This window comes from Corapipo altera, unplaced genomic scaffold (assembly GCF_003945725.1).
Source record: "Corapipo altera isolate COAL_440 unplaced genomic scaffold, ASM394572v1 301, whole genome shotgun sequence".
Taxonomy (NCBI): Eukaryota; Metazoa; Chordata; class Aves; order Passeriformes; family Pipridae; genus Corapipo; species Corapipo altera.
In genome coordinates, this window is record NW_020884926.1 from 844285 (window position 1) to 872212 (window position 27928).

At 46.4% G+C, this 27928-nt stretch overlaps 2 protein-coding genes across 4 annotated transcripts in view; one reads left to right on the forward strand and one right to left on the reverse strand.

Annotated features, from left to right (window-relative positions):
- Positions 1-205: 205 nt before the first annotated feature.
- On the forward strand, positions 206-25436 carry MMEL1 (membrane metalloendopeptidase like 1). Of its 3 annotated transcripts, none has more exons than XM_027658269.1 (23): positions 206-480; positions 5059-5222; positions 11269-11328; positions 11954-12115; positions 12526-12606; positions 13073-13168; positions 13428-13546; positions 14206-14271; positions 16128-16262; positions 16878-16967; positions 17218-17354; positions 17832-17925; positions 18197-18325; positions 18616-18714; positions 19091-19174; positions 19424-19527; positions 20335-20393; positions 21040-21159; positions 22226-22359; positions 22722-22787; positions 23793-23888; positions 24191-24267; positions 24440-25436. In XM_027658269.1, the coding sequence occupies exons 2-23, from the start codon at positions 5069-5071 to the stop codon at positions 24537-24539; spliced, it is 2262 nt and encodes a 753-aa protein (XP_027514070.1). In that variant the 5' UTR covers positions 206-480; positions 5059-5068; the 3' UTR covers positions 24540-25436. The 3 variants fall into 3 exon arrangements, with proteins under 3 accessions (XP_027514070.1, XP_027514068.1, XP_027514069.1); XM_027658267.1 differs by lacking the exon at positions 206-480 and adding an exon at positions 4463-4918; XM_027658268.1 differs by lacking the exon at positions 206-480 and adding an exon at positions 4463-4880.
- Positions 25437-26337: 901 nt separating this feature from the next.
- Positions 26338-27928, reverse strand: part of TNFRSF14 (TNF receptor superfamily member 14) — a 3440-nt gene continuing 1849 nt past the window's right edge. Inside the window, exon 5 of the mRNA XM_027657926.1 lies at positions 26338-26441. Within this exon, the coding sequence (XP_027513727.1) occupies positions 26338-26441 (104 nt within the window). The remainder of the gene's footprint in view (positions 26442-27928) is intronic.

The following is a 27928-nucleotide window of genomic DNA, read 5'->3' on the forward strand; positions in this document are numbered from 1 at the left end:
ACTTCTTGGGGGAAAAAGTAAAGCACATGGTGAAAAATTTAGAGGACTTTCCTAAGGACTAATTGCTGTAACAGAAGAGACTTTGCTAATGCTAATAAGCAATAAATGCTAATAAGCCAGGAAGTCACCTTGTCTACTTAGAGGCAGCAGGGCTTGTGCCTGCCATGCAACGTGTTTTCCAGTCTGGATGTAAAATCAAGTGATTTCCAATATGGAAAGGGTTAATCTCCCTGAGAAGCCTCAGCATTTAATTCATTGGGCACTGGAAGCCACCTGTGAGTGAGTGAGTGTTCAAGGGAAAGAGAGGGAGATTTAGGCACAGCACTTTGCAATTCCATCACTGGTAGAGGCATCAATGCTGAGAACATGAATAAGCATTTATTTCTGGCTGCCAGAAAGCACAAACACCTCAGTTCCACCCCAGAAACTACACGAGCCACCTGAGCTCTGCGGCTGAGGAACATCCTCCACCAGATCAAGGTAAGACACCTTCCCCTTTTTCCTGCTTGTCTCTGCAAAGTGCATGAATTGAGAAATTCAGGGCAGAAATCCTTGCTTACCTTGCACACCCAACAGCACCAATGTCTGTTGGTTTTTTTGCTCTGATGATGTTCCAAAGATGCTCATCACTAAAGGGAGGGTGAGAGGAGAGTTTTGAAACATCACCTAAACTTCCAGGTTTTCCCAATTCTAACCTGTTTCAGCTGTGCCTCTGCCAGGACTTATTTCCACCACGCACAGCTGGGAGCCAACCAGCTCCAAGAAGATATTTCAGTGCTGGGTTTTATTTCTTTTATGCTGCTTGACAGATGACAGGGTTACACCGGCTCCCGAAGACAGACCCATTATGTCTGAGCACAATGAGTTATCCTCTGTGCTCGGCAGCCCTGCTCCAATAAATCACAGGGAACATCCAGCCATTGTCCTGGAGCCAGGCGTGGTGCTGATTTACTGGGGCCAGGCTGTTTGCCTGGGCTTTTTGTTTTAATGTCACCCCAGAGCTGCAGATTCTCTCCCACGTTTAAGGTAAATGCATATTCCAGTCTCATTTATATCTGACTATGGAATAGTGACACTGCTCTGGTTCCTGAACAAAACCAGGGATGCTGAGAGTGAATCTGACCATGTGTTATAAATCTTGGTTCAGGTGAGTTTTCCTATTTAGATTAAGTCATATAAGCAGAAGAAATACACCTTTGTGTAACCTGAACATCGAAACACAGATCACGACAGATTAGAGCTCTCTTTCCACACTGGTGGTTCTTTATTGTACTAAAACCAAAGAGGTAAACAATAAAAGAGGTTTTGAGCAGTCTCTGAGGAGTTTCAGAGCTACTCGCAATCCCTCTGCCTCTCACACTCCCTGGTCATCTGGAACCTGCAGTTCACATGGAAGTGATTGCAGAGCTGGTTTTGCACTTCCCCTGACACAGGACTGCCTAAAACCTATTTATAGGGGACTTATTTTGCACAGGCAAAGGATTCAGGGCAGACTACAACCCCTGACATCCAAAGGTGTGTGATTTCCCCTCACATCTCCGCGTGGATCAGTTTGTAAGGAGTGTAACACAGAGAGATGGAGACCTTGTTTCCATGGTAACAACACTTAAGACACATCACACTGAAGATGCTGCCACGTCCTTTGCCTGCTTTAGGACACTGAGCTGTTGGTACCTTTGATGGAGCTGTTCAATACCTGCAGGAGAAACCCAGAGCTCTGGCTGGGAAATCACTACCCTGCTGGGCATCCCTGGATTTCTGGGAGCATTCAGGGAGCAGCAGCCATGGGATCAGCTGTTCAGATGGCCCAGAACATTCAATTACATCAATACTAAGACTAAAGACTGTGCAAAACCTCTGGATGGCAGGGAACTGAATGAGGTAATATATCCTCATGGACAAATATCAGATAGATATATATATATTATAAGAATATTGGGTAATATATCCTCATAAGCACAGAGCTTTTGAGGACCAACCTCTGATGGTAAAGCAAAGACACAGAGGAAGAAAAATGAACAGCTTTTCACAATTTTTATCTCCAGAATCAATTTCTTCTAAAGGAAGAGCTGCAGGTCAGCTTGACATTGTGGGAACTAAGACACAACAGCCAAATTCCTGAGCAAGGTAGTATTATCCTTGACTCCTATCTCCTCCCAGTGCAGTGTCCCAGGTATAGCCACAGTTATTCCAGATCCTCCAGGGGAAATATGAAAAGAAAAATATTCAAATACAGCCTCCCAGGCAAGTGAGGCACCAGCTCAACTATTTGCTGTCCAGGGCTGGAACACTGTGACCTGAAATTCCTCCCAGACTTGAGAATTTTTCCCAAGGAGAAAAGCATTGCATAAAACTGCAGAGCAGCTCCCTGTCTCTCTGCAGGAACCACAGTAGTTCTGTGTGGCTGGGGAAGCCTTATGCCTGAGGAAGCACCTTTTCAGTGAATATTCATATGTGGAGTCCTGAAGTGCACAGTGAACACATCCTAAAAGCAGGCAGCCATCCAGCCCCATCCCTCCAGGATCCAAGTGTAAAAATCTCTGATTCGAGGCTTTTTCCAAACTGTAACTGAGAGCTCTTTACACATCCAAATTCCAGTAACAGGAGAACCTCCTTCACAAAGTTACAAAGTAAGCAAAAAGGGAAAAATCCTTTCAAAGCAGCCCAACCCAAACAGCAAACGCCTCATTGCTTCATATGTTTTGAGTCCACACTGCTTTGGGGAAAGAGGATGTTTTCCAAGAACGGAAAACCCCCACTGTTCCTCAGTTTCTGCAAGAAAAATTCCCCAGATCAGTGTTCACCTTCTCTGTACTGCAAGAGAGATGATGCTTTTTAAGCTGCTTGGTAAAATGAGGGGCTGATGGACTGTGGAGTCGAGCAGCAGGTGAGAGATCAGCACATGGAAATTCCTGCAGGAAGTGGTTCAATGGGGAATAATTCGGCTGAATGTGAGATTTAGGAAAAAGTAAATAACAAAACAACCCCATTCCACTTTGCAGCATCAAGTCTCCTTTGCCACAGGGGCTACAAGGTGATGCTGAGAGTGTCAGAAACCAAAGCAGGGAGCAGAACAGGGACCTTGTTGCCCTGCCAAGATGATGGATTGCCCTATTTCAGTGACCACACAAAGTTCCTCAAGACAATCAAAATTAATGATTCTGCAAATATGTCCTTTACAGTTGCTGCTGCTTCTCCTCACACAGAAGGGATGTTTTCTTTGGGTTGTTTTGTTTGGGTTTTGGGTTTTTTTTTTTTACTTCCTTACAGCCCAGCAGTAGGAATAAGGCTCTTGGATTCTTGGCATCTCAACTCTGCAACTCCAAAATGGGCAAAATAATACCCTGCAGTACTTTATAGCCATGGCACAGAACAACTACCTTAAATCTCCAAAAATAACTCCATTAAATCCTGAGACAGCTGCCTGTTGCAGTGCTATGAACCTCAACCAGGAGGACCCTCCTCAGAGCCACCAGTAAAACTGCTCAGCAGTGAGGAAGACTCACATACACAGGAAACGAGTCTTTTTTAGCTGTAGAACTTTCTGCGAACAGAAATGAGGGATGATTTAAATCTTCATTAAATGCATAGTTTTGTCCCCAGGAGTGACCCTGCCTTCTGCAGCTTTTTCTCCCATATGGACACCCAGGATCTGCACGTGCCTTTCAGATCCCTGTGTTCTCATCCTCCTCCTCAGCTGGTGGGATGAGAATAGCTGCCTTCACACTCGACAGAAGCCTGAGATAACATGACTCCGAAAAAAAAAAAAAGGCAAATTCTCACAGGGATTTTGAGGCAGAATCCTGACTGGGAGAGGAGACTTGGACTCCTGGCAGAAGAAACTGGTGTTCATTGTTTCCTACCCTTGGAACACTGTGTGTACATTCCCAAATCAGGGCTGCCACAAAGGAATCCCTGCTCTGCCCTCGGCACCTCCTCCCGAGCACACACGGGGCTGGGAGCGCAGGTCGGGAGAGGCACAACCTGACCATTTATCCGCTGTGAACTCGGGCAGCTCGGTGACAAACCCCCCAAACACCGACCTGCTTCTCCCTCGCTCCAGAGCCAGTTCTGGGGAAGAACAAAACCACCCCCCAGGGGAATCACATGCCTTCCCTGCCCTTTTATCTTTCCCGCTTGTAACCAGACGGATTCCCCGGCAGCAGCATAAGGGACCAGGGTGCGCTGCCCACAACAGCCCATAAATCCTGTTCCCAAAGCCGAGCCGTTCCCACACATCACAGCCCAAAGCCGCGCAGCCGGAGGGTTTCGCTGGGTTGCCCCCTCCCCTGTGGCCCTTCAGGGCTGGCAGGGATTTGCGGGAAGCCGGGGGGCTCTCGGGAGAAGCCGCAGCAGCTCCAGCCCCGCTCCGCTCCAACCCCTCCTCCCGCGGCTGCCCGGGCTCGGGATCTTTTCCATTTCCCTGGAGCCGGGAAGGGCGCAGGGCTGAGCTCCCACTCCGAGCATGGCTCGGGGGGCTCCGAGGGGCTGCCGGGCACAGCCTCCTGCACACCCGGGAGCCCACGCGTGTCCCGGGAGCTTCCCACCCTCCAGACCCTCCGCCCGCGCCGGAGACCCCGCTCGGAGGCACCGGGAAGGATCCCGGGGTGGATTCCCCGGCTGGTAACGGAGCCACAGAAGGAGCCACGGAAGGAATTCCTCAAAACAGTGAGAGACTTCCAAAGTGGGGGGTGGAAGGCGGCAGTTCTCCCCCTCCTTCCCCGTTCGGGAGAAAGGAGCTGCCCAACCTGGTCATGAGACTCTTCCACACTTCCCAAAGAGGCTCCTGAAGTTCTGGCGCTGCAGCACTGGGAGCCCGGGGCAGCCAGTCCAGCGCAGCCCCGCCGAGGGCACACACGGCCCGGGAGATGGAGAATGAGGTTGGCAAATCTGTGGACAATCAAATGGACAAATACATGTAATAATTTGGAACTTTCCTCTCTCCCTTTGCTTTTATTCTGCTTCCTTTTCCTCCCTGCTTTCTCCTGCTTTTACCCGTGCGCTGATTTAGCCGTGCAGTAAATTCTTTTCTTTTTTACCCTCCCCTCCTCGATTTAGAGTTACAATAATGGGGAAATCAGAAAGTCAAATGGATATTGTGGAAAAATCGACGAAATCTGGGAAGAAGCCCTGGAGCTTTGTGGCACTGGGTCTGGCTGTCCTGCTGCTCCTCATGACTTGTGCTGCCGTCGCCCTGGTGATCCTCTATGCCAGCAGCAGAGGTAAGAACCTGGGAATGATTCTCCTCTTCCCTCTGCAAACAGCACACAAGTCTTTTTCTTCTTCTTTTTTTTTTTTTCTTCAGAGATAAATGAAAATAAAATTCCAAGGGGGACAGTGAAGCCACCTCTGTGAGGGATGTGGCTGTCTCTGCCTTGTTCCCAGCTTGTGCATAGAGATTGTGCTGGATTTTACTTAATTTTTAAATTATGTGATGTAAGATTCTGTGTTTTCAATGAATTCCATGTATTTTGTTGAATTCAGCATTGTTTTGAGAAAGATGCTGCGCTGTTTCAGGGGGAGGGTGTGTGTCTGAGTGTAAGGATTGATAGTTCCTTATTTTATAGAAGCACAAGCCAAGAATCATCACTGTCAGGATTTTTAAAGGAGCAGCTGCTTTAAAACACTTTTTAAAACAATCTCTCTAAAGGGGAAATTGCTTATTGCAATGTGAAAACTTTAAAAAACAATGCCACTTTCTGCTGAGGAAAGAAGAGACTTTTTAAATATTGCAGCAGGCAGTTGGATCTCTGAGTGTGATTTGGTTCAGTGACTTTAGTGCAAACGTCTTGCTGACATTGAGGCACCTTATTTTGAGGTGTTCTGCCTGAATATTTCAGCTGCAGAGCACACGAACTAAAGCTGAAGTTTTTTCCCACCAGCACACCTGCTTTAAAATCCTGTGAAGCCTCAAATGTCTGTGTTTGTCATTCCCATTAAAGCCTCTTGGATTCACATCTCTGCTAAAACACTGGAGAACAGAACCAAAGCAGGAATAGCAAACCTGGAGCAAGGCACTGCTGTGTCCTTCCCCTGTCTCTGCATCCCCTGCTGCAGGGAACTGCATTTTCAGCACTTGTAAGGGAAACACTGCACAATTCTGGGCAATAACTCCTGGGAAAAGCCTTTTTATTGTTCACTCCTTTTGCTACCAGCCATTGAATGTCAGGTGAAATCTGAGTGTTTGGTATTCGTGAAGTTCATCAGAAAGTTTGTTCTACCAGCTCAGGAGATGGGAGGAAAGAAATTCCCCAGGGAAAGGTACTAGAGGAGGAGTTTCTGTATCAAATATTGAGCTCTGCAGGGTTTCACTGCCTGAATAATTCAGGTGTTAATATTTGATCACACATTGGTCTCACCCAAACACACAGGGGGGAGCCAGTGCTATGTTTGTTTGCTGGAAAGCTTTTCTGGGAGAAAACAAGACTAAAATGTAAATATTTTGCATTCTTGTATCACCAGTTAAACTCTCCCTGGAGGTGTTTCCCAGATTCAGACATTCCTGGGCAGCAGGAGTGCCAGGCACTGCAGAGCTGATGTGCTGCCTGTCCTGGGCTGGTTCCTCCCAGCTGGATGGAGGGGGTTGACCCAGAGCCCCTCTGTGCCTCTGCTCCCCCTGAGCACACAGAGCTCATCTCCTGCACCAGGGGACACCCCGGGGTGGGCTCACCCTGCAGCAGCCACGAGCTTTAGGAAGTTCCAGGTAGGAACCGAGCAGGAGAAATGTCACCTTTTAGTGGGTGTATGAATGCCCTGTTTGGGTCTAAAGCCAGGGCACAAAGAGCTCTTCAGGCTGTTCCTACAGGAGAAACATTTGTCTTTTTGTCTTGAAAAGTTTTGTCCCAGTGCTCCCCTTGGCCCTGTTTTGCTGTCAGCCCCGGGCCCATTCCCAAAGCTCAGCCAAGAGCCTGAAGTCTCAGACTCACCAGGGGAAAAGCACTTATGGCTCAAAGCTGTGCAACATAAATCCCACACAGCAACAGGAGAAAACCAGTGTAGCCGAGCAGCTTTCATGTGATAGAACCCAGAGTGTTATCCTGGGGTTGTTCTGTTTCTAATTTCACTCAAATGTCGATTTTGAGGTGAGAATGGGACACTGGATTGTTCACTAAGAGCAGATTCAGATCTGCCACTTCGTCTCTGTACATCCCTGATCAAGCTGGCACTACCCAGCCTCTAACAAATAATTCTGTTTAGCTAGTAAGTAGAAATTAAATTAGAAAGATAGAAGGATTACCTGTCCTGCCTTACATTGTCTCTTTTTTTTATACAGAAAGGCATATATGGGCTTTGTGGTTCAGGAAGACTATTTCTGTTCTGCTTGTACAGAGCTCACAGAGGAGCATTGTGGTGCATGAAACAGGCCCCTGGGTACAGCAGTAATTCCTGTAGTTCTGTCAAAGCTGACTGGGATTTTTATCTCTGTTCCCAGCCAACGCAAACACTGGAGCTCTCACAGCAGTGCAGTTCTACAGTCCTAGAGGCAGTTTGGGGATGGTCGACATCCAAGGAAGTTTTCATGCCCAAAAAAACTCATCTAAACAAGCTAAAGGAAAATATGGGAAGAACAGAGTAATATTTGGGTGATCACAGCAAGGGAAGCAGACAGGACTGAAGTCACTGGGTTTGGACCTGAACACTCCACACTCAGTCTTTCCATCACACCCACACTTTCAGCTCTGGGCTTTTCCACAGCTCCTTCCCAGTCCCCTTCCACAAATATTTACCAAACTCCAGATCTCAGCACTTGTTGGAAAGGTTACAGTCTGAAGAACATTTCAGCACCTATTGTAGCTGACACATCAAATCAGTCAGCAACTTCCTCAGGCAGCTTAGTTACCAACCCCTTCCATCCTCACCCAACTGCCGGTCCCATAACGTCTTGTTTCACTGACATTTTATTCACTTTCTGGCTTCCAAGTTCCCTTCTCAGAAGCCAGACTCACAGATATTTATTTCTGTGTGCCTGCATCCCCTCAGGTTGTCCCTGCTGGCTGTTGGGAAGCTCAAGGTCATGCTCTGCTCTGTCCTCTTAGGTTATAAACAGAGAAGAATCCAACCCTTGGTCTGAGCAACACCTCGCCCTGGAGGTTTCCAAAAAACCACATTTTTCTCCTGCGTTTTCTATGCTGTGAATGTGGTTTTTGCACACTTGAATAACAGATTTACACAAACCTGCTGACCAGGAGCAATATCTGAACTGGCCACTGGCACTGTGAGAGGGGGCTGTGGCTGAGCTCTGCTCCTCTCCTGCACTGATGCCCAGATGAATGTTCATTAATTAAAAGCAGCTACTCAGAGCAGATGAGGAATTTAAAGAAGTGGCAGCTAACACAAGCTAACACACAAGTCGTGGTGATATTTGGGTGGCAAGACCCTTCTCAGTCAAAGTCAGAGGGAGCTCCATGGGTGTGGAGCGTTGCTGTGGGGCGACAGGACATGCAGGGCTGCAAACACTCTTCACTGAGTCTGACACAAATCCTGGCTCAGCCCTGCCTGTAGGTCAGAAATCCTAAGGAAGGTGGAATAAAACCAAACACCTGTGTTCTGTGCTCCATTTGAAGACCCTGACAGCCAGAACAGACCACCCTCCCCGACAAAGAAAACCTGAATTTGGCAATTGTGTTGTTTGCTGCGAAAAATCCGCTGGTTTGACAGCAAAAAGAGCAGGTTGCAGTGCCAACAGCACTTCTGCAGAGGAGTTCTGGGGAACAGGGAAGGTGCTGGGAGGTAAAGCTCCCACATGGTGACAACTGTGGCTCTAATTGTTCCCGTGTGTGCCATCCCCAGCCATCTGTGCTCCTCCAAACGTGCTGTGGGGAAACACTAAACACAAGCTGTGAGCTCCAGAGCCCCACACAGCGATTTGCTTTGCTTTTGTTGTCTGACAGGGAGCTTCAGTCAGGCTGTGAAAAGCAACTTGTACTTAAAAAAAAAATAATTACCCTTCCAAAGCTGAGCTGCCCAAGGGGCCTGCAGGGCTCCACAGCTCTCAGGAGTCATCCCCACCTCCTGCTGCTGGCCAGGGAACGTGACAGTGCTCAGTGGCTTCTTGTAAAGGCAAATTAAGACAGCAAAATTCTCCACAGTGAGCCCAGAGGGGTCCGAAGCTCGTCCCAGCTCTGCCATCTCTCAGGTGAGCCATTCACCTCCCAAGGAGCACCTGGAGTTGCTTCATTTCCCTCATTTTCTTCCATTTGCAGTAGTCCCACAGCCAAGGTCATTTTATTTGGCTCCATTAAAGCTTATTTTCCCTGATAATTCTCTGATGATGCTGTGTCAGACTGAAAGGGATGTCAGAGCAGGAGCCTCCATGTCACTGTAACTCAACCTGTCAGCACCATCTGACCGGGAAGAAAAATACAGAGAATTGTCTGTATTTGTACTGAAAAGTTGGGAACTTGTTTTAGCAAAGGGTTCTGAAAAAATGAAGTGCAGAGCTGGCTGGCTGAGGCTGCAGAAGGTGCACTTTTATGTTTGATTGCAGCTGTTTGAAGGTGCAGGTGACAGAGGCTCAGTGGAGTGAGCAAAGACCTGACAACCCCCCTGCAAAGCCAAACAGGGCAGTGCTGGTCACCTCTCACAGGTCAGGTGGGGTCTGTGCCAGCAAAGGTGCTGAGGAATAAAGGACATAATTGAGAGAAGGACAAAGGAGACACTTTCCAAGCCCCTCACCAGCTGTTCCTCATGATCTGGTTTCATGGCAGAGTTTCAGAGCCCTGAGTGTCCAAACCAGCTCTGGCTCCCCTGGTTATCCAGCTCAGTTACAGCTTCCCAATCCCCAGGGCTTTGGGAAGGGGGGAGTCTGAGCCTTGTTGAAAGCAGTTGGGTTCCAGAAACTGGAGTTAGACATTGTGAGGTTACATCAAAGAGAGGAGCTTTGACTAAAAAAAAAAAAATATAAAAGAAAAAAGGCTTCACTTGAGTCCTACCTGGTCCCTGAGAAACAATGAGAAGCACAGAGTTCTTGTAGAACAGGTATTTCTGTCTCACCTTTGCTATTGCTCCTTTACAGAGCATTTCCCTCTGCCTTTGAACTACTCATTTCTTTTCTCAAAACTCTTGTTTTTTTTTTTTCCTTGAAAACACCCTGGGCTTTTCGGTTAGATTTTGCTAATTGTTTAATTAATAGAGAATTTAGGAAACTCCAAAAACTGCTCTTAGCTTCATCCAGCACAAAAAAAAAAAAAAACCAACCCCCTAAAAAAAACCCAAAAAAAAAAAAAAAAACCAAACCCAAAAAAATGCTAAACCATCTATGTGAAGCTTCACACTTTTACCCATATTTTGCTCATCTCATGTTGAGGCTGCCAGACCCCAACCACCAGACACACAGTTATTCTCATGCAGATGTGCTCAGCTGGGGGCTTTTTGTGTCGCTCCCACTGATGAACTTCAAAGCCCTCTTTTCTTCCCCACTGTTTCATTTCTCTCTGAATTACTGTAATCTTGTTTGCTCTCATGTAAAGCACTTGCTTTCATTGACAGGAATTCTCTAGTAACTCTTTACTGCAAACATCCCAGTGCAAGGATCAAAAAAGGAAGTTTAAAAAATGTCTAATCCTGTTGAAAAGTATCAACTTTTGTTTTCCAGTGTGGAACCAAGTAGTTGTCTGTTTAACATAAGTGGATACTAAGCTGGTCCAGTTTCACAAATGGGAAATTAAGCCATCAGAATTCATTTCCTTCTTCCAGGGCCAAAGCCACTCCTCAGTCTGGGGGGCTCAGATACCCCAGATACGAGTCTGTCACTCCTCCACTCCCCAGCACACACACACTTCAAGAAATAAAAATCATTTCTTTTTCCTAATTTGATTTTGGTGGCTCAGAGCAGTGGGAAGGCAGTAATGCAGCTCTGGGCTTTTTACCCCCTGTTTAAGTCTCTCAGTCACGGTGACTTTGAAGATCATGAGAGAGCTCAGATGCTCAAAGCATCTCAACAGATTGCCTGGAAAGGGATCTCATAGTTTGAGTTTGCATCAGAAAGTCTGTGGAGGCAGCAGGTAGAAAAAAATGGTCTCATTCTTCTTCCAGGAGAGTTAAAACTCACTGTCTATGCTGTTGCAATGCTGCTGCCAATAAATTTTCCTCATAAATCTCCAGATAAAAGATTTCCTCACAGTTGTCATCCAATGTCCTTGGCACTGATGTTCACTCACTCTCAAACCAACAGAGCTGTCACAGGCTGGGCTCTGGCAGAGTGACCTCGGTGGCAATTTCCTTCCTAAACAACTAATTCCATGTCCTCTCTCACTCCTCTCCCTGCAGGAACTCACTATGGCACCAACTCAGGCAACATATGCACCACCCCTGGCTGTGTCACGGCAGGTAAGGGGGTCCCTGGGAGGGATTATTGCACAGGGGGCTTTTTATGTGCTGGTGCTGAACCTGAATAAAAGGTTATTCAGGCTTTAAGGCTGAAGAAGTTGAAAAGGAACAAGATTTCCTCTTGGCCAAGGGGTATCATCCATAAGGAAGCAGTACAGGAAAATTGCCAGTGTGGCCAAGAGCCCTCTGGCCTGAGCCCCAGGGACATGGACTGGCCAACAGTCTGTGCCTTGGGATGGGAAGAATCCCTTTAGAATTAATTTTCTCTGTGAGTGCATTCTATGCCTGGGGCATTCACCTTCTTATTTTTGGCATCTACAGCTCAGGAGAGGTGAGACTCCAGCAGGGGTGTTCCCAGTTCCCCCCTGGAACACTGGTTTTTTAGGCAGTACCTGAGCTGGAGACAGGGGAGCCCTGGGCAGCACCTCATGCCTGCAGGGCACTGTGCTCTGGGAGAGCTATTCTGCCTCTCAGAGGCTCCCAGGCATTTTTAAGCAGAAAATAGGATCCTTCAAGTCCTAATACATGGGAATGACTCTTGCCAAGCAGCTCCTTGACAGGCTTTGGTAGTGCCAGAGATCACTGGGCAGCCTGTGGGATTCAGCTCTCCAATTTTGGTTCTTAGCTGCCAGAATAATCCAGAACATGGACCCCGCAGCTGACCCGTGCCAGGATTTCTACCAGTACGCCTGTGGGGGCTGGCTGAGCAGGCATGTCATCCCAGAGACCAGCTCCAGGTACAGCATCTTCGACATCCTGAGGGACGAGCTGGAGATCATCCTGAAAGGTGGGAACGAGGCGACTCCATCCTCACACACTCGTGTCTGGTGTCAGGGGTTATTGGCTGCACATCACACAGAGAAATAACCCTGCAGAGAGAAGTGTGGAGTGTGGTTTTTTCTCTCTAGTCCTTTAATCTCTACATCTCTTACTGCCCCCCTTTTGTAGGAACATCCTGTTCCCACTAAAAATTAGCCATAGGTGATTTGGTACTAACTTCAAAAGGAGCAGGACGAGCCTGCACATCCTTCCTCCTGACACTTTTGCCATTAATAGCTCCTCTAAAGGGCTCTCCAGTCTCAGTAATTGCAGGCTACAGAAACAAGTGCTTATCATAGCCCTGAATTCTCAGGGATTTCTGTGAAATGATCAAAGCTCTCCAGGGCACAGATCTCATGGCAATGGTTCCTTCCCCAGGTGTGCTGGAGACTTCAGATCAAGGGGACAGAGAGGCATTTCAGAAAGCCAAAATCCTTTACAAGTCATGCATGAATGAGAGTGAGTCTCTTCTTGTTCCATTGATTCCCGGGTTCCATACTGAGTGTACAGAAGCACCAATGTTCTGTTCAGTCCAGCCAATACCTGTCTAACCTCTGTGGGCCTGCCTGGAAAGCTCATCTCCAGATGGGTGAAGGTGCCTGGGTGCATCACTAAGGCCTAATGTGCACATTTGGGATGTGGAAAGGATGGAGGTTGAGTACCTGCCCCTGGGGAGGAAGCAAAACCTTCCCTTCAGAATGCACAAACCTGTCCCAGTTCATCCTTCCCAAACCAGTCCAGTAGCAGTCAGCACTGGAGCCTCAGAAGTGTTTTCATTGCTTTTCTGAAGGCTGATGCAAGGGACAGGTGGTTTCACAGTGTCTCTTATTTTGGACTGTGACAAATTCAGTTTCAGATTTAAACTGTCAGGCCCATTACCTGTTTTTCTGTGAAAACAACACAGCATTTGTCTTTCCTGTCTCAGGCCTTATAGAGCAGCGAGATTCTTTGCCTCTGCTGGAGGCCTTAAGGATGGTTGGAGACTGGCCAGTGGCTTCTGCAGACTGGAATAAGACCAAAGGTAATGCTGGGCCTGAAAGGGTTCAATGATGAGCAGTCAGAATCATTTCCTGCACTAGGGAGGCCACTGTCACTGAATTAAATCCCCCATTTTCACTTTTTCTTCATCAACAAGAGTCAGGGGGTCACACGTATTTAACACACACATATAAATATATAGAGAATTAGATCTAAACAATTTTAGCACAGCAAACTGCACAACTTCAATCAGTCCTGACACAGGTGGATAAATGGTGTTTGTTCTCCCTTTTTTCCCCCAGAGCCAAGCTGGAGCATGGAAGAAAAACTCTCCATAATGAACTCCAGGTTTAACAAACGTGTCCTCATCGACATGTTCGTGTGGAACGACGACCGGGACTCCAGCAGGCACATCATCTATGTGAGCCAAAAATTACAGGGCATTATTTACATCCCAGAATCACAGTGGAGAGTTGTTCACGCTGCAGACAGATGAGCTTCCCACAGCACAGCACTGGCCAAATGCAGGGAACAGCTCTGTACCCCAAGTGACAGACCTGTCTCAAAGAAATATTGGGAAAGGTTCTATGGCAGCTTTTTTTTTTTTTTTTCAGTAAAAGAAATAAAAATCAATGGAACTTTGCTGATTTACAGCATTTAAGGGCTGTAAATTCTTGTGACTTACAAAATGATGGTGAGGTTTAACATGCAGCAGGAAACCATGAGTCTAAAATATGTCAATACTATTCCAGAGTTTGTTCATGCAGCAAGTCCAGCCCTCAAGTCAAGCAACTTAGAAAAGTTGCCCAAATCTGTTCTTGGATCTCAATGGGGTCTGAAAGATTTTGCTCAGTAACTCACACTAAGATCCATCCTGTCCTTACCCAAAAATCCAGAGACCAAAGTTGTACCTTCCATCTCCCCCCAGTCCTTGGAGAGCTGCACTTCTCTGGCTGTTTGGCTGCAGTGTCATTCCAGCACTGGAGGGATGGAACAGCATCTCATGTTGCCTCTCAAGGATTCCTTTGGACAACCCCAGTTGCTGTTCATCACTAACCAGAGAAATGTGTTTTCCTTCAGATTGACCAGCCAAGCTTGGGAATGCCATCCAGGGATTACTACTTCAATGGGGGCAACTATCAAAGGGTGAGTGCTCCTTGTAATTTATTTACCATGTGCCACTAAAACAACTTTCTTACTTATCCCTGTGCTTTGGAAAACTCAAATATACGAATCTTCAGGGCATGTAACAGTCAGAGTTAGACTGTGACATTGATTTCTACATTTTTTCTTAATTATGCCAAAATTTTGTCACATTTACAAAAGGACTGAACAACTGTATAAATATCAAGCCTCCCCAGAACTGGCCAATCATAAAGAATATTATGGGAAAATAAAATCATAAAGTCTCTAATTCTGAAGGACAGGTTCACATTTTCAGTGCAGGTTGTATTGGATTCCCTTCTATCTTCCTCTAAATCCATTGATACTCAGCTAGTAAGAATCTGCTGCCACCTACTCTCCCCTTTCCCCAGAATTACAGGAAAATTGTGAGAGATGATTTTCTGGCTGTTTTTCTCTGCCAATGCTCGGGGCAAAAGCACTGATTGTGCAAAAACACTGTTTCTGTAAATACACAGAAAGATGTTGCAAACAGAGCCAGATAATTTATCTGTTTCCAAGATGAAAATTCTGCTTTAGTACATTGTATTTCCCTCAATTATGTCATGCTAACAAAGAGTATTTGCAGCCCAACATCAAACCAATTTTCCTAACAAGAATGGAAGGGAAAACAGAGGGACAACAATCAGCATTTGAGACTCTTTTGTCTCGTGGTTGTAAGGGCAGATGAAAACATCAGTGGGAATAGTTTGCTTCTTACTTCGGTGTATTTGACTATATTCTCACACATAATACAGCTTAAATACAGCCCTGTGAGGTTTGTAAGAGATTGTTTCTGCACCTTCTGGCAACTCCTGATCCAGAACAACCTCCTGGTAGCTGTGCTGGGAGCTGCTGAACCAGGAGTCTGTCCTGCAAGTGTCACCTGGACAGAGCAGTCAGAGCAGAAAAGAGGGCTGTTGATGCACTGATGCAGGAAGGTCAGACATAGATTGACTTGTAGGAGATAGAAAATCAGGTACAGTGCAAAGACCATCCCAGATTAGCAAAAGAAAACCATCTCTGCTCGATACAGCTTTAATTTGAAGCCATAAACCAGCGTGGGCAAGGCTGTGTCTTTAATCCTAATGACTAAGGAGGAGACACAACCCCTTTTTATTTGCTATTTACCAGCTCGCTGCCCCCAGACAATGACCCAACTCTGATGACCCAAACTCCCCCTGTGCTTAGTCCAGCATCCTTTGGCAAAGCTCCTCCTGAGGCCTGGGGGAGTCTGGCCTGATTAAGGGCTCAGCCTAAAACCACAAATCATCGTCCGCTAAGTGCCCAGACACAACTTCACAACAGTTACTGTGTTTAACTGGTTTCCAAGGTCTCTGGAGGAAGAAAAGCGTGCAAGAAGAACAGGTAACATTAAGTTTTCCTGCATCAGGGGTCAGTACTCCTTCAGCAGCCAAATATCTTTTCAAAGCCCTTTGTGGGGCATGAATCAGCCAGAACCTCCCACCAGAAATAAAGCAAAGGTATCACTGGAACCGTCTGAGACAGAGCTTTTGTCTCAGACAGTGAAACCAGAGTTGAGAAGATTTATGGTATTGCTTTCAGAGAACTCAAACCTTCCACATTTACTCTGGGATTTTGGCTGGTGGGGATCACTGTTCCCACAGAGTAACTCAACTCACAGAGCCTTCCCAGCAATTCTAACTCAGAGTGCCAGAGCTGCCTTGCACAGGGAAGCAGGAAGTGTGTTTTGAGGCTGGGAACTGCCCTGCAGGGTATTCCAGGCTGAACTGAGCTCCAGGGTGTGGCTACAGTGGTATCTACTATAGGAAAAAAAACAAACCTCAATACTGTCCCCACCCCCTGTGTCCTGTGTGCAGGTGAGAGAGGCTTATCTGCAGTTCATGATCACCGTGGCCAAAATGATCCGGGAGGACCAGAACGTGTCTAGAGATGACTCCTTTGTCCAAGAGGAGATGACAAAGGTGATGGAGCTTGAAACAGAGATTGCAAATGTGAGTACAGAGCTCCAGAGCTCAGGATGCCAGAGGGGTGAGGGATGAGGGGGGCAGATCTCTTGCTGTGTGTGCAGTAGTTTTCAACCCAACATGAAACCTATGGCCCAAAAAACAGGGGAAGAAGACTTTTTTGTGCCATGAACAGCCCAGAAATCAATGTCTCTGTGTCAATAACTGTCTGCTGAGTACACTGCTGTGCTGCTCCAGTCCTAGCTGTGTTTATGTTTGGAACTCTTCTAAAGCAGGATAACCCATCTTCTGCAAAACACACACTGTGAGAACACCAGGGTTCATTCCTTTGCATCCTTAAAAAAATCCTTAAAAATTCTTCAGCCCCCTGAAAATCTCCCAGAGCTTGCTCTGCCATTCTAGAGGACAGAGGGAACCACTTGGCTCAGCATGTCACTAAAATATTATTGAATAGCAGGGACCAGAGTTCCTGCACTGAAATTTAGAGAGCAGCACTGAACACCATCAAATGAGCTTCCTTTCTCCCCAGAAAAATGGTTTATTTGGGTGTTATTTGAGTGTGTGTTTGTGCACATGTATGTGATTTCAGCCACTGATATTTCTGCCAGTTGAGTCCAGTAATAACCTTGTGAATGTCTTCAGGCAACGACCCCAGCAGAGGAGAGGCACGATGTGACCTTGTTGTACAACAAAATGACCTTAACAGAGCTACAGGAAAAGTTTGCATTGAATGTAAGTGCCCAATGAGCAGTCTCATACTTTCAGTCTCTTATTTCCAATGGAAATGGTTTCATGAATTTGTCAGTGACTCAACAAAGAAGTATAAAATCAATCCCATTCTTAATCTTGTCTTCAGAGTCTCTTAAAAAGCTTCTTTCTGCTGAACAACACTACAGTTACATTCAAGGCCATAAAACTGTAGAAAGTCCAGTTACTGAGGCACTTAAACACCCACCATTGGCATGTCTCTCTGTCTGCCTAGGAGTTTAACTGGACCTTCTTCATCCAAGGTGTCATGTCTTCAGTAAGTGTCCAGGTTGACCCAGAGGAGGAGGTGGTTGTCTATGGCATGCCCTACCTGCAAGAGCTGAAGGCAATCATCTCCAAGTACTCAGCAAGGTAAAAAACTGGAGAATATGCCATCAAAACTCACAGAAATATTGTGGATATGTCAATCATTGGGCCCCCTTTCTAGTTCTGCCAGAGCTTCTCCAAGGAAAATGACACTCCTGTAAAATATGGGAAATGTCTTCGAAGGTCTTGGAGCCTCAGAGCACTTCAGCACCAAGTGTCTCACCTGCTGCTTGCTTAGAAAAGGTTAAATGGAAAGCAAAAAGTACATCACAGGCTTAGGTCTTGTTACATTCCAGAAGGAAAACCAATAGGAAATGAATCCCTGAGCACACAGGACAGTCCAGTCCTGGGCTGGGCAACCCCAGTGAAATGAGAACAGTCCCCTGCAGATGCTGTGAAACCCAGGACTGGCAGCAGTCATTTGCTTCCTTATCTCCATCCAAAATTGAGCTCTCCCTCTGGCTGGCTGCACTGGTGTTGGTTTTTGCAGGGGATTAAGCTCAGCTCTGCTTTCCCACACAGCACCATCCAGAACTACCTCATCTGGCGCCTGGTGATCGACCGCGTCAGCAGCCTGAGCCGGCGCTTCAAGGACGCCCGGGCCAGCTACAGGAAGGTATTTCCTCCCTGCCTGGACAGCTGGGCTGGAGGAGAGCCCAGCAGCTCCAGAGCAAGTCCTTGTCAACACAACCATGGCAGGGGGGTGGAACTAAATGAGCTCTGAGGCCCCTTCCAACCCAAACCATCCCGCGATGCCGCGGCTGAGTCACGTAATCCCCAAACAAACCCCGGGGTGGCAATGGAAACCTTTGCCTTAGGCTAAGCTGCTGGTTAGGGGAGGATCTGGAGGTGCACAGGCAGGGCCAAAGCTGTGCTTGGTGCTGCAGGCTCTCTACGGGACAACGCTGGAGGAGGCGCGGTGGAGGGAGTGCGTGAGTTACGTCAACAACAACATGGAGAACGCGGTGGGAGCGATGTATGTCCGGGAGACTTTTGCTGGTGAGAGCAAGAGGATGGTATGTAGTTTATACCCTTCGTACTACTGTACCTCCACCATGCCCACAGAGCCCCTTCCCTCCTGTCTGAGCCCCCAAAATGTTTTGCCTGTGAAAGATCCCCCCCCACGCCAAGAGTGGGAAGGAAGGAGAGCTCGGTTATGATGCTCTTTGGAATGCTGAGCACCGTGGTTTAGAGCAGAGAATCTGGAGACAACAGGCTTCAGCAGGAAGCTTTTCACCCCTCCTTAGCTCTGCCTGGGGAGATGTAAATCATGTGAGTGATTCGTGTCTCACTGGTTCTCTTTTAGGTGCGAGATTTAATAGAGAAGATCCGCGAAGTGTTCGTGGAGACCTTGGATGAGTTACAGTGGATGGACGAGGCATCCAAGGAGAAAGCCAGGGAGAAGGTCAGAGATAACAGGGAAATTCAGGATTCCCTTATGAATATGAAATATCTGGAATTTTGTAGTATCTCTATTTCCAGTTCCTCTACAAAATGGAGGAAAATACTTCAATGTTCATTATTCCATTATCTTATCACATTGTCCTTTCCTTTTAATCCTTTGTTAGCCCACATCAACTAGAATGGCAATTGGATACAATGCAATCCCCCAGGGAAAACATTTCATTGACCTTAGGACCATCAGCAGCATTCCAATAGCAAGAGAAAAAAACCCCCAACTAAACTATTCTATTCAATAAAGTATTGAAACTTCATAGAAAACCCACCACACACTGACAGAAACCACAGTTAAAGGGAAACACTAAATTCTTTTCTTCTAGGCAATGGCAATCAAAGAACAAATTGGCTATCCAGATTACATTTTGGAAGATCAGAATGACAAATTGGATCAGGAATATGCCAATGTAAGTATCCTGTGCACACCTCAAGATAAAAACCTGCACTTATTTTCTTGCCACTTGGAATTCTTATACCTGTACAACTGTCCTTTCCAAGGACATTAAAAAGAACATAATAAATAAATGCATGCAGGGAGCCAACTTTTGGTTGATACCATGCAATCAAAAAACATCTTACAGAGGATACATCCAGTGGTATGAGGAGTCCCTCTTTCTGCACAGCTTACTAATACACCTGGAGCTCTGTTTCTTTAGTTAAACTTCAGTGAACACAATTACTTTGAAAACATCCTGGAAAACCTGCGAGCTGGAGCCCAGAAGAGCTTGAAAAAACTTCGGGAGAGAGTTGACCAAGACATGTGAGTTCCCAGCCAGCATTTTACAGCCTCAGTCCCAGTTCTGGATTAATGGGGAGGGTGTGTAGGTCATACTGTGGGCAGCTGAGAGTGCTTGGGGCTGAGGCAGTCAGGGAATTAAGCAGGTACTTCACTGACTCTGGCAGCAGCAATCCATCCAGTCCTTCCTCAAGATGTTTCACATTCAGAAATGGCACTGAAATACTGCACAGGAGAGCAGTGCCAGACCTTTCTGGGAGCCCAGCAAGGAGGGGAGCAGGGAAACAGTGTCATGGAAATTCTCCATCCCAGACAGTGTCAGGAAGAGCTGGTACCAGTCACCACCTTCCACACCAGTGTAGCTGCTCAGCATTTGAGAGGAAAAGCATCTCTCACTTTACCTGGGAATTATTTTGGATGAGAGGTGCCCATAAACAGGCCAGCAGGTATTTCCTGGTATCAGGATTTCTTTCCAGCTGTGCTCAATGCACCCTTCTTCCCTACATTAATCCTTTCCTTCTACAATTTCCTTAGAGGGATTTTCCTTATCAGCAAAGTATATTTCTTTACATATCCTTATATATACTCCTTATACTATATATAAGTGCCTTACAAGGATTATAATATATATATATAATACTTGTAGGGATTATATATCCATATATATATATATTCCTTATAATATATATTTTATATATACATATATAATCCATATAAGGATTATTTCCTTACCATCCTTTTCTATACACTTTTTTAACAATAATTAAATTAAAAGAATGACTAAAAAAAAATTAAAAATCACTACTCACTGTGTGCAACGTTTGTTTTTAGATGGATAATCGGAGCTGCAGTGGTCAATGCATTCTATTCCCCCAACAGGAACCAGATAGGTAGGTTTAAACAGCTTTAAACTGCTGCATGGAACTAATTCAGCATTTTTAGCCCCACAGCACTGCAGCTCTGCATCCAGAGGCAAAGCTGGGCAAAGCCCTCAGCTGACACAGCAGCTGGGTGGGTTTTTGCAGAGCTGTGGGCATGACTGGCATTGAGTGCCCTTGGTGTCTGTAGGAATCCCTCCTGGGCATGTTTTACACCCCAGCTCTTGTTGGTACCAGCAGATGATTTCTAATGTTTCCTTAACCCAAATAAAGCAATAACACACCCATTAGTTCCCCTATGAAATGGCTCTTGCACACAAACTGTGCCTGTCTCCAAAAGACAGCTCCTAAACATTCTGTTCTTGACTCACTGCAGCAAACATTATGCACCAAATTAGGCTAAACTTAATGCAAATGATGCTTGGGCCTCAAACAGGGAGATACTGTAGCTGCAGATGTGCCAAATTAAACCTTTATTAACTTGTCATTTTCCATTTATCAAGAGAGAAACAATTTCACAGGAGGCATGAGCTTGTTTCTAATCATTTTATATTTTGTGTTCCTTCCTGACCCTTACACCAAGCAAACAAGCTGTCTGCCAAGGATGCAAAAATAAAGCCACCTCATGACATCTCCCCCTCTCTCTCCCTCTCTGCAGTTTTTCCTGCTGGGATCCTCCAGCCCCCCTTCTTCAGCAAACACCAGCCACAGGCTCTGAACTTCGGGGGCATCGGGATGGTCATCGGGCACGAGATCACCCACGGCTTCGACGACAACGGTGAGGAGAGACCCAGGAAAGGGGATTATTTCAGCTCAAACTCCTGGGAAATGGGATTATTTCAGCTCAAACCCCTTCCACTGTCGGGAATTACAGCGACAGACTGCTGGGCCTGCAGGTCCCTGCACACACAGTCCCAGCCCTGCCCGGGAGCAGTTCAGGCACAGCGGGAACACCCCAGGGATGGCTCTGCAGGGAATGTTCCACGGGCAAAGCAGGGCACAAAGGAAGCGAGCAGATGTCAAAGATAAATTCAGGCAATGGCAATTCTCAGGAAAAACTGTTACTCTTACAGCATCATCAGATCAGAAACACAAAGCAAGTAGATACACAGGCTCCCAGAGTACAAGAAAATCAGGGAATGATGTTCTTGGGACAGAAGAGTTTTCAGTAGTGTCTTGAAATCCCAGGAGATTTTGTTTTTCAACACGAATGCTTGAAATAAATTGACTTTATTATCTTTCTTGAATGCCATGTAAAAATGTTTGGGGCAGAAACTTGCTTCTGATTCCATAAGTCAGTGGTTTTTTTTACACATGGGTTTTCTTCAAGTTGGGTTTTTTATGGTAATTAATCTTGTGCAGATGACACATAAACACACAATACAGCCTCAGAAATCGAGTTCTAGAGCAGAGAAAACCCTTGCTCTAGACAGAGAGTTGAGAAAACAAACTCCAGAACTGCAATTCCAGCTTTTAGTTCTCCCTGAACCTCAGTTATGTCACGTGGACACACAGAACAAGCACCTCAGTTACCTCAAAGGTGGGGGAAGTTTTGTTCCATGATGCATAATCCAGCTGGAAATAAAACCAGGCCTTAGTGGTATAGCTGAAGTCAGGGCTGCTGACTGAATGGGAAATCATGGAATAACAGAGATCATAGCTGATCTTGTCCATTCCCTCATGACAAAGGGGATCAGCTGTGCCACAAACATTCCTGAGCATTCAAACCAAAGGAGGAAGGAAGGAGGGCCCAGCTCTGACATCCCAGGTGCTGCCCTGGAGGAACAGTGGCTCCAACATATTCTCACCGAGAAATTTGCTTTTTAACTTGGATTTCCCTGCAGGAAGGAATTTTGATAAAGATGGGAACATGCTGGACTGGTGGAGCAACTTCTCAGCGCTGCACTTCAAGGAGCAGTCCCTGTGCATGGTGCACCAGTACGGGAACTACACCTGGGAGCTGGCGGGGGGGCAGAACGTGAGTAACAACCACCCCTTCTCCTCATGGCTGGGAACAGGGAATCCCTGCAGATCACACCCCCCAAACACTACAGCTGGCTGTTCTGGGAGCAAGGCACAACAGCAGCCCAGCAAGCCCAGGCTGTGTGCAGGGAGGTTCTGCCCAGCCCAGCTCCTGTTCGTGGTACATTCATACAGATGGTCTCTAATCTACACCTTTTTCCCTGTGATTTTTAAATTTTTTTTTTAAATTATTCTCTCCTGTCTTGCCCCAGTACAAAGCCATTGTTTGTCTGTGTTGTACGACTGTGCTTCAACCTGTGGTTCTTGGAGTTGCTGATTTTACTGGCTATGGAGTGAATAAATGATTGTTTTTCACAGGTCAGTGGCATCAGCACGCTGGGAGAAAACATTGCAGATAATGGAGGAGTCCGACAGGCCTACAAGGTAACTCAAACACACTGGGAGTTAACCTTACCTGGGACCCAGCAGTGGGGTAACCCATTCTGTCCTAAAAAAAAAAAGACACTTAACATGCTATTACCACATGCAAAAAGCTAAAGCCTCAGTTACATGTCTAGAAGCTTCTGTCCCCATGGATCCAGTCAGAGTAGGAACTGCCATTCCTGGACCCAGGAGCAGCCCAAAGGTGGAGCTCCAGGGTGAGCAGAGAATGTTCTCCCCTGCAAATAACCCTTACAGATGTCCTGGTGCAAATTTTTTATCTCTGGTGTTTTGAGTATGGCACCAGTTAAGGGTGCTTATAGCCCATCCTGGATTTTCAGAAATCTTAACTGACATTTCTGATCCTGAGGGACAACATTCCAATCAATGACTTTGTTAGAATTGTTTCAAAAGCCATCACAGGTGTGCAGGAGCAGAGTGGGATGACACAAACTGCCTGCTTACAGAATCCTGGGATGTTCTGTGGTGCTGGATCTATTTTTACCCCCAGCTCTCCCTTCTGTTTCATGTGCTTTGGGACTATCTCAGCAACAGAGAGGCTGCAGAAACAGAACTCTGGGAATTAACCAGCGTGAGGACATATTAACTTGTCTCCATCATGTCAATATAGCTAAAAAAGGCAAATTGGCCAATTACTGTGTAACAATAAGAGGTAATGGATTTAACATTGAGCAAGGTTGATATCTGCTATTTTATGAGCAGTTACCTGAAGAGAGAAAAGTCATCACTCTAGAGCTGTGGAGGAGACTTAACACTTTATTTCCAGATACAAATTCCTGTGGAAAGAGTCAATGAAGTCAACAGAGCTTATGCTGACAGCTTTGTCATAAAATTCTCTGTACTATTTGTATTAGAGAGAGAAAACCCACAGAAGTACAGAAGGGAAACATGCTGGGTTCATTTATATTGTGGCTAAAGGCACCCCAATAAAACACTCAATATCCCCCTCCTGCTCCTCCTCTGAGTTGGATTTATGATCATTTCCAGGCCTATTTGAAGTGGCTGGAGCGGGAAGGGAAGGAGCCAAAGCTTCCTGGACTGAACCTGTCCCACAAACAGCTTTTCTTCCTCAATTTTGCCCAGGTAAGAACAGTCAGGGTGGTGCCCCAGGCTCTCAGATTTCAGTTCATGTGAGGAAGGAAACACCTGGTGAAACCACCTGCTGATAGATTGATCCCAAAGCATGAGATCTTGATCCGAGACCTTGAAAAACAAAACCTAATTAGTAAATACTTGTATCTATTCTACCTCTCTATAAAACATACTCCAGTGATATCATAACAAACTGGGATGGCTCTTAGGAAAACTTTGAAAACCAGTGAGAATGTTCCCAAAATGAACTCCCTGAAACCCTGACCCACTGATTATTAATGCTCCCTGTCCAGGTTTGGTGTGGCTCCTACAGACCAGAATATGCCAGCCAGTCCATAAAGACAGACGTGCACAGCCCTCTGAAGTACAGGTGGGTTTTACTGACTCCTAACTCACTTCATTCACCCCCTTGCACCAAGACAGCCCAGAGGAGAGTTTTATAACACAGTAGATAAATCCAGACTAGCTTTCGGGATTTCTACCATGGCTGGAGAGCACATGCACTGGGCCTCCATGGTAACAAGTGTCTTCCCTTTGTTTAGGGTGATGGGATCCTTGCAGAACTTTGAAGCCTTCTCCGAGGTGTTCCACTGTAAGAAGGGCACAGCCATGCACCCCGCAGGGAAATGCCGGGTGTGGTAACCCAGGGACAGGGAGGGTCACCCGCTCCGGGGCCACCACACACGGCTCGTGGCAGGGACGTGCCTGGTGTTCTCCTGTTCAGCCCCAGCCAGGGCTGACGGGGCAGCTGCTGGAGTGGGAATCCTGGACCCACAGCACTGAGCTGTCCCAGTCCCCCTGGGCAGCACACGGGGATCGCAGGGAGCCGGGGCTGGGCCCGAGCCCACGGGGTGTTCCCGGCCAGAGCGACTGTTTCCAACGACATCCCGACTGTTATCAAGACACTGCATCAGGGCTACAAGGACTAATGCTTAAGGGAAAACAAAACCAACAAACAGCCACAAGTCTATTTTTCAGAAAGGAACAATAATTTTAATATGCCAGCTCCGCCTTCTGAGGCTCAGCAAACCTGTCTGAGGTGTTTCACTGATCTGCTCCCAGTGCTCTGATCCACTTTCTGGTGCATTCTTCCCCAAATCAGGTTAGAGCTGCTGTAAACTCTGCTGTGTGTACCCCTGCACTTTGCTTTGCTGTCAGAGATTGCTATTTGTCGTGACATGTCACGCAGTGAGCCCCGTGTCGAGATGCCTGTTGCACTCTCCTCCTGCACTTGAGTTCCTCTGCTCCAAAGAACAACCTTCAAGTGACATATCACTAGAATTATCACATTTTAGGAGTACAAATTCTGTCTTCATGGTTAAATTACAGGGTCCCACCCTTCAGAGATATATTTAAAAATTATGCTTATTCTTGTAGAAAGTGTATAAAATACTTTTTGCCAAATAGCAAAACATGTATCCATGGAAACAATTAAGCTGGTTTTAATCCTGTGCCTTTTCATTTTGCCATAGGCTATTTTTCAGTATTTACACTTGAAAATGTAACATGCATTAATTTTTAATAAAATTTAAAAAGAAAAAAAAATCACAGTGGCCAATTCAGCAAGGATTTCCCTACGGAGAGGGTTGGGTGGCTTTCCTTGGTAAACATCCTACCATAATGAGGATATTTTAAACTTTCAACACTTCATAGTGACTTTTAAATACTCTTTCAGCAAATGCTTTTCTTTCTAGCACAGAAATCCCTGGAAAGCAAGGCAGTAACTGCTTGTGTGAAGTCATGGTGGGATTCCTGGAATGTCCTGTGCAGGGCCACAGGTTGGACATGATGGTCCTTGTGGGTCCCTTCCAGCTCAGGATATTCCGTGTTTCTAGGGCTTCCAAAGTGCTAAATCACACTATTCCTTTGCTTCCCTGATCTCAGCACCCTACTAGCAAAAGGTTTGATCCTGTAAAGTCAGATTGGCACAGAACCCCCCTCTAAAATACAAGTTGTTGTGCTTTGTTACCATGTTCATACTCCAGATTTGGCCTTGGGAATTGCCTTCTTCCCATTTGTTCACTCAAGTCTCAGCAGAGGGACTGAGAAACTGCCCGACCCCACACTGGGAAGGGGTCACTGCCCCTCAGGAGGGAACTGGGGCGAGGGACAGCAGGGAGTGTGTGCCAGGCACAGGAAGGGGCTCAGAGCCCTGGGGGCTCAGGGGCAGGAGGTCACAGGGCCAGTGTCCTGACTCTGCAGAATCATTTGGCTCTGGAGACAGGCCACTGGGGTTCTGGTATATGCACCTGGTAAAGGATAATTAACATGTGCAGAGGGTTTGTTCCAAGTGATCATCACAGCACACAGAAGTTTCTTCATTTTTTCATCTGAGTTTATCCCACCTCCCACCTGCAGAAGGCTCTTCCCAGCTGTCAGTTTGTGTCAGCGCCAAGTGCAAAGAACTCCAACCTCCTCCCCTCACAGCCCCAACCTCCCCTCACAGCCCCCCTCCTCCGCTGTTGTACCCCCTCTGCCCTCCCACTCCCCTCGCCATCACAGCCCCACCTCCCAGCAGCCGCTGATGCCCGCGGTGACCCAGGACTGGAGAGAGGAGACAGGCTCCAAACGCCCAGGAAAGGGCACTGAACTACTCTTGACCACCGCGTTACTTTTTCGTAATCATAAAACACTTCAGCCTAGTGGGAAATCCTATACCCAGAGGTGTTTCGCTGCATTTTAGACTTGTGGGCAATTAGGCATCAGAGAAGCTTTATTACATCCTCAGGAAAAGGAGGACGATCCCGGTGGTTTCCAGAACGAGGACCATCAAGCCTTTCCTTCTCCCATGCTGCCACCTGGCGACAAACCCGGCTTCCAAAACACACCAAAAGACACATCCAACAGGAGCAGTTTTTTTCAGGCTCCGTGGAACACACTCTCGGTGCAGACATTAAACACCCTGCTATGGGAGCACCCAAATATTTCATTTCCAGCTGGTGGATGGGTGGCCCTGGTTGGTGCTGCACCTCCTTACCTGGCTGTGCAGAGCTCGCAGCTCACCTACAGCAGCTTCTACCTGCAGGTGAAGTCACTGGAAGTCACGTAATTATGGGGCTGGAGGACAGATATTTCTTTCCAAAAGCATCTTTGGAGCAATTGCTGCCTCAACACTAATAAATCCCTCCTCCTCCTAATGACAAACTTACTGAACAAGAGTAATACTGAACTCCTTTCCCTCCTCAAGATCTTCACCTGTTTTCACAGCTGTTTATTTACCTCAGTAAATTTATTATCACTTTATTAACAAATTTATTATCAGCTGATTCACCTCAGTAAAACAGTAACATCAAACACCTCAAGATCCAGAGGGTTCCAACAGAACAATTCAAAAATGACACAGCCTGTAAAAGCCACAAGTCACAGAGGTGCAGGTGCAGCAGTAGGATGACAGAGGGCCTTCAGCAACAAGATAAGTCATTAGACAATAAAAAAACCCTTAAAACACAACTTAGCAGAAGGTTGGTTGTAGACAGAGATGGCTGAAGGTGCCCTGTCATTGTTCTCTGAACTTTCTCCACTTGGGGATGTGGTTTTATCTCGAAAGTTTGCTCAAAAAGCTTTTTTTATTGGCAATGGACCCTTCATGCACAGGCGTTGCAGAGAGACAAGAAGGAGTTAACAATTACCAGTTTCTACGGTTGGAAATGTTGGAAAATAGCCAATGTTAATGAAACATTAACCAGCTACTAAAGAACTTACCAAAGAGAAAAAAAGTCAGGAAAAAAAATTTGTACTTTCGCAGTTCCTCTCTTTACTGATCATTATGACACAGTCAGATCAGCCACAAACCAGCAAACACAAAACCAGTAGTGGACTTCCTGGGTGCTCCTGGAGTTTTCAGAAGGAAATGTCCGAACTGTCTTCTTGACTTGTCTCTTATTTGACCACCAAAAGTAAAACCAATTCTCAGCAGACACGAAAGAATTTCTAAACTGACTTTCCCTTCACAAAGTTTCAGAAAAAAAGGGTTTGTGCTTGGTTGTTTTTAACCATCCCCATTGTCTGCCATGGGTCAAACAAGACTCTCC

Excerpts from the sequence above, each read along its gene's own strand:
- MMEL1 (XM_027658267.1), top strand. The coding sequence starts at position 4,869 with ATGGAGAATGAGGTTGGCAAATCTGTGGACAATCAAATGGACAAATAC. Across the intron at positions 11,329-11,953 it reads CCCTGGCTGTGTCACGGCAG|CTGCCAGAATAATCCAGAAC; the intron begins GTAAGGGGGTCC and ends TTTGGTTCTTAG. Across the intron at positions 13,169-13,427 it reads AGACTGGAATAAGACCAAAG|AGCCAAGCTGGAGCATGGAA; the intron begins GTAATGCTGGGC and ends TTTTTCCCCCAG.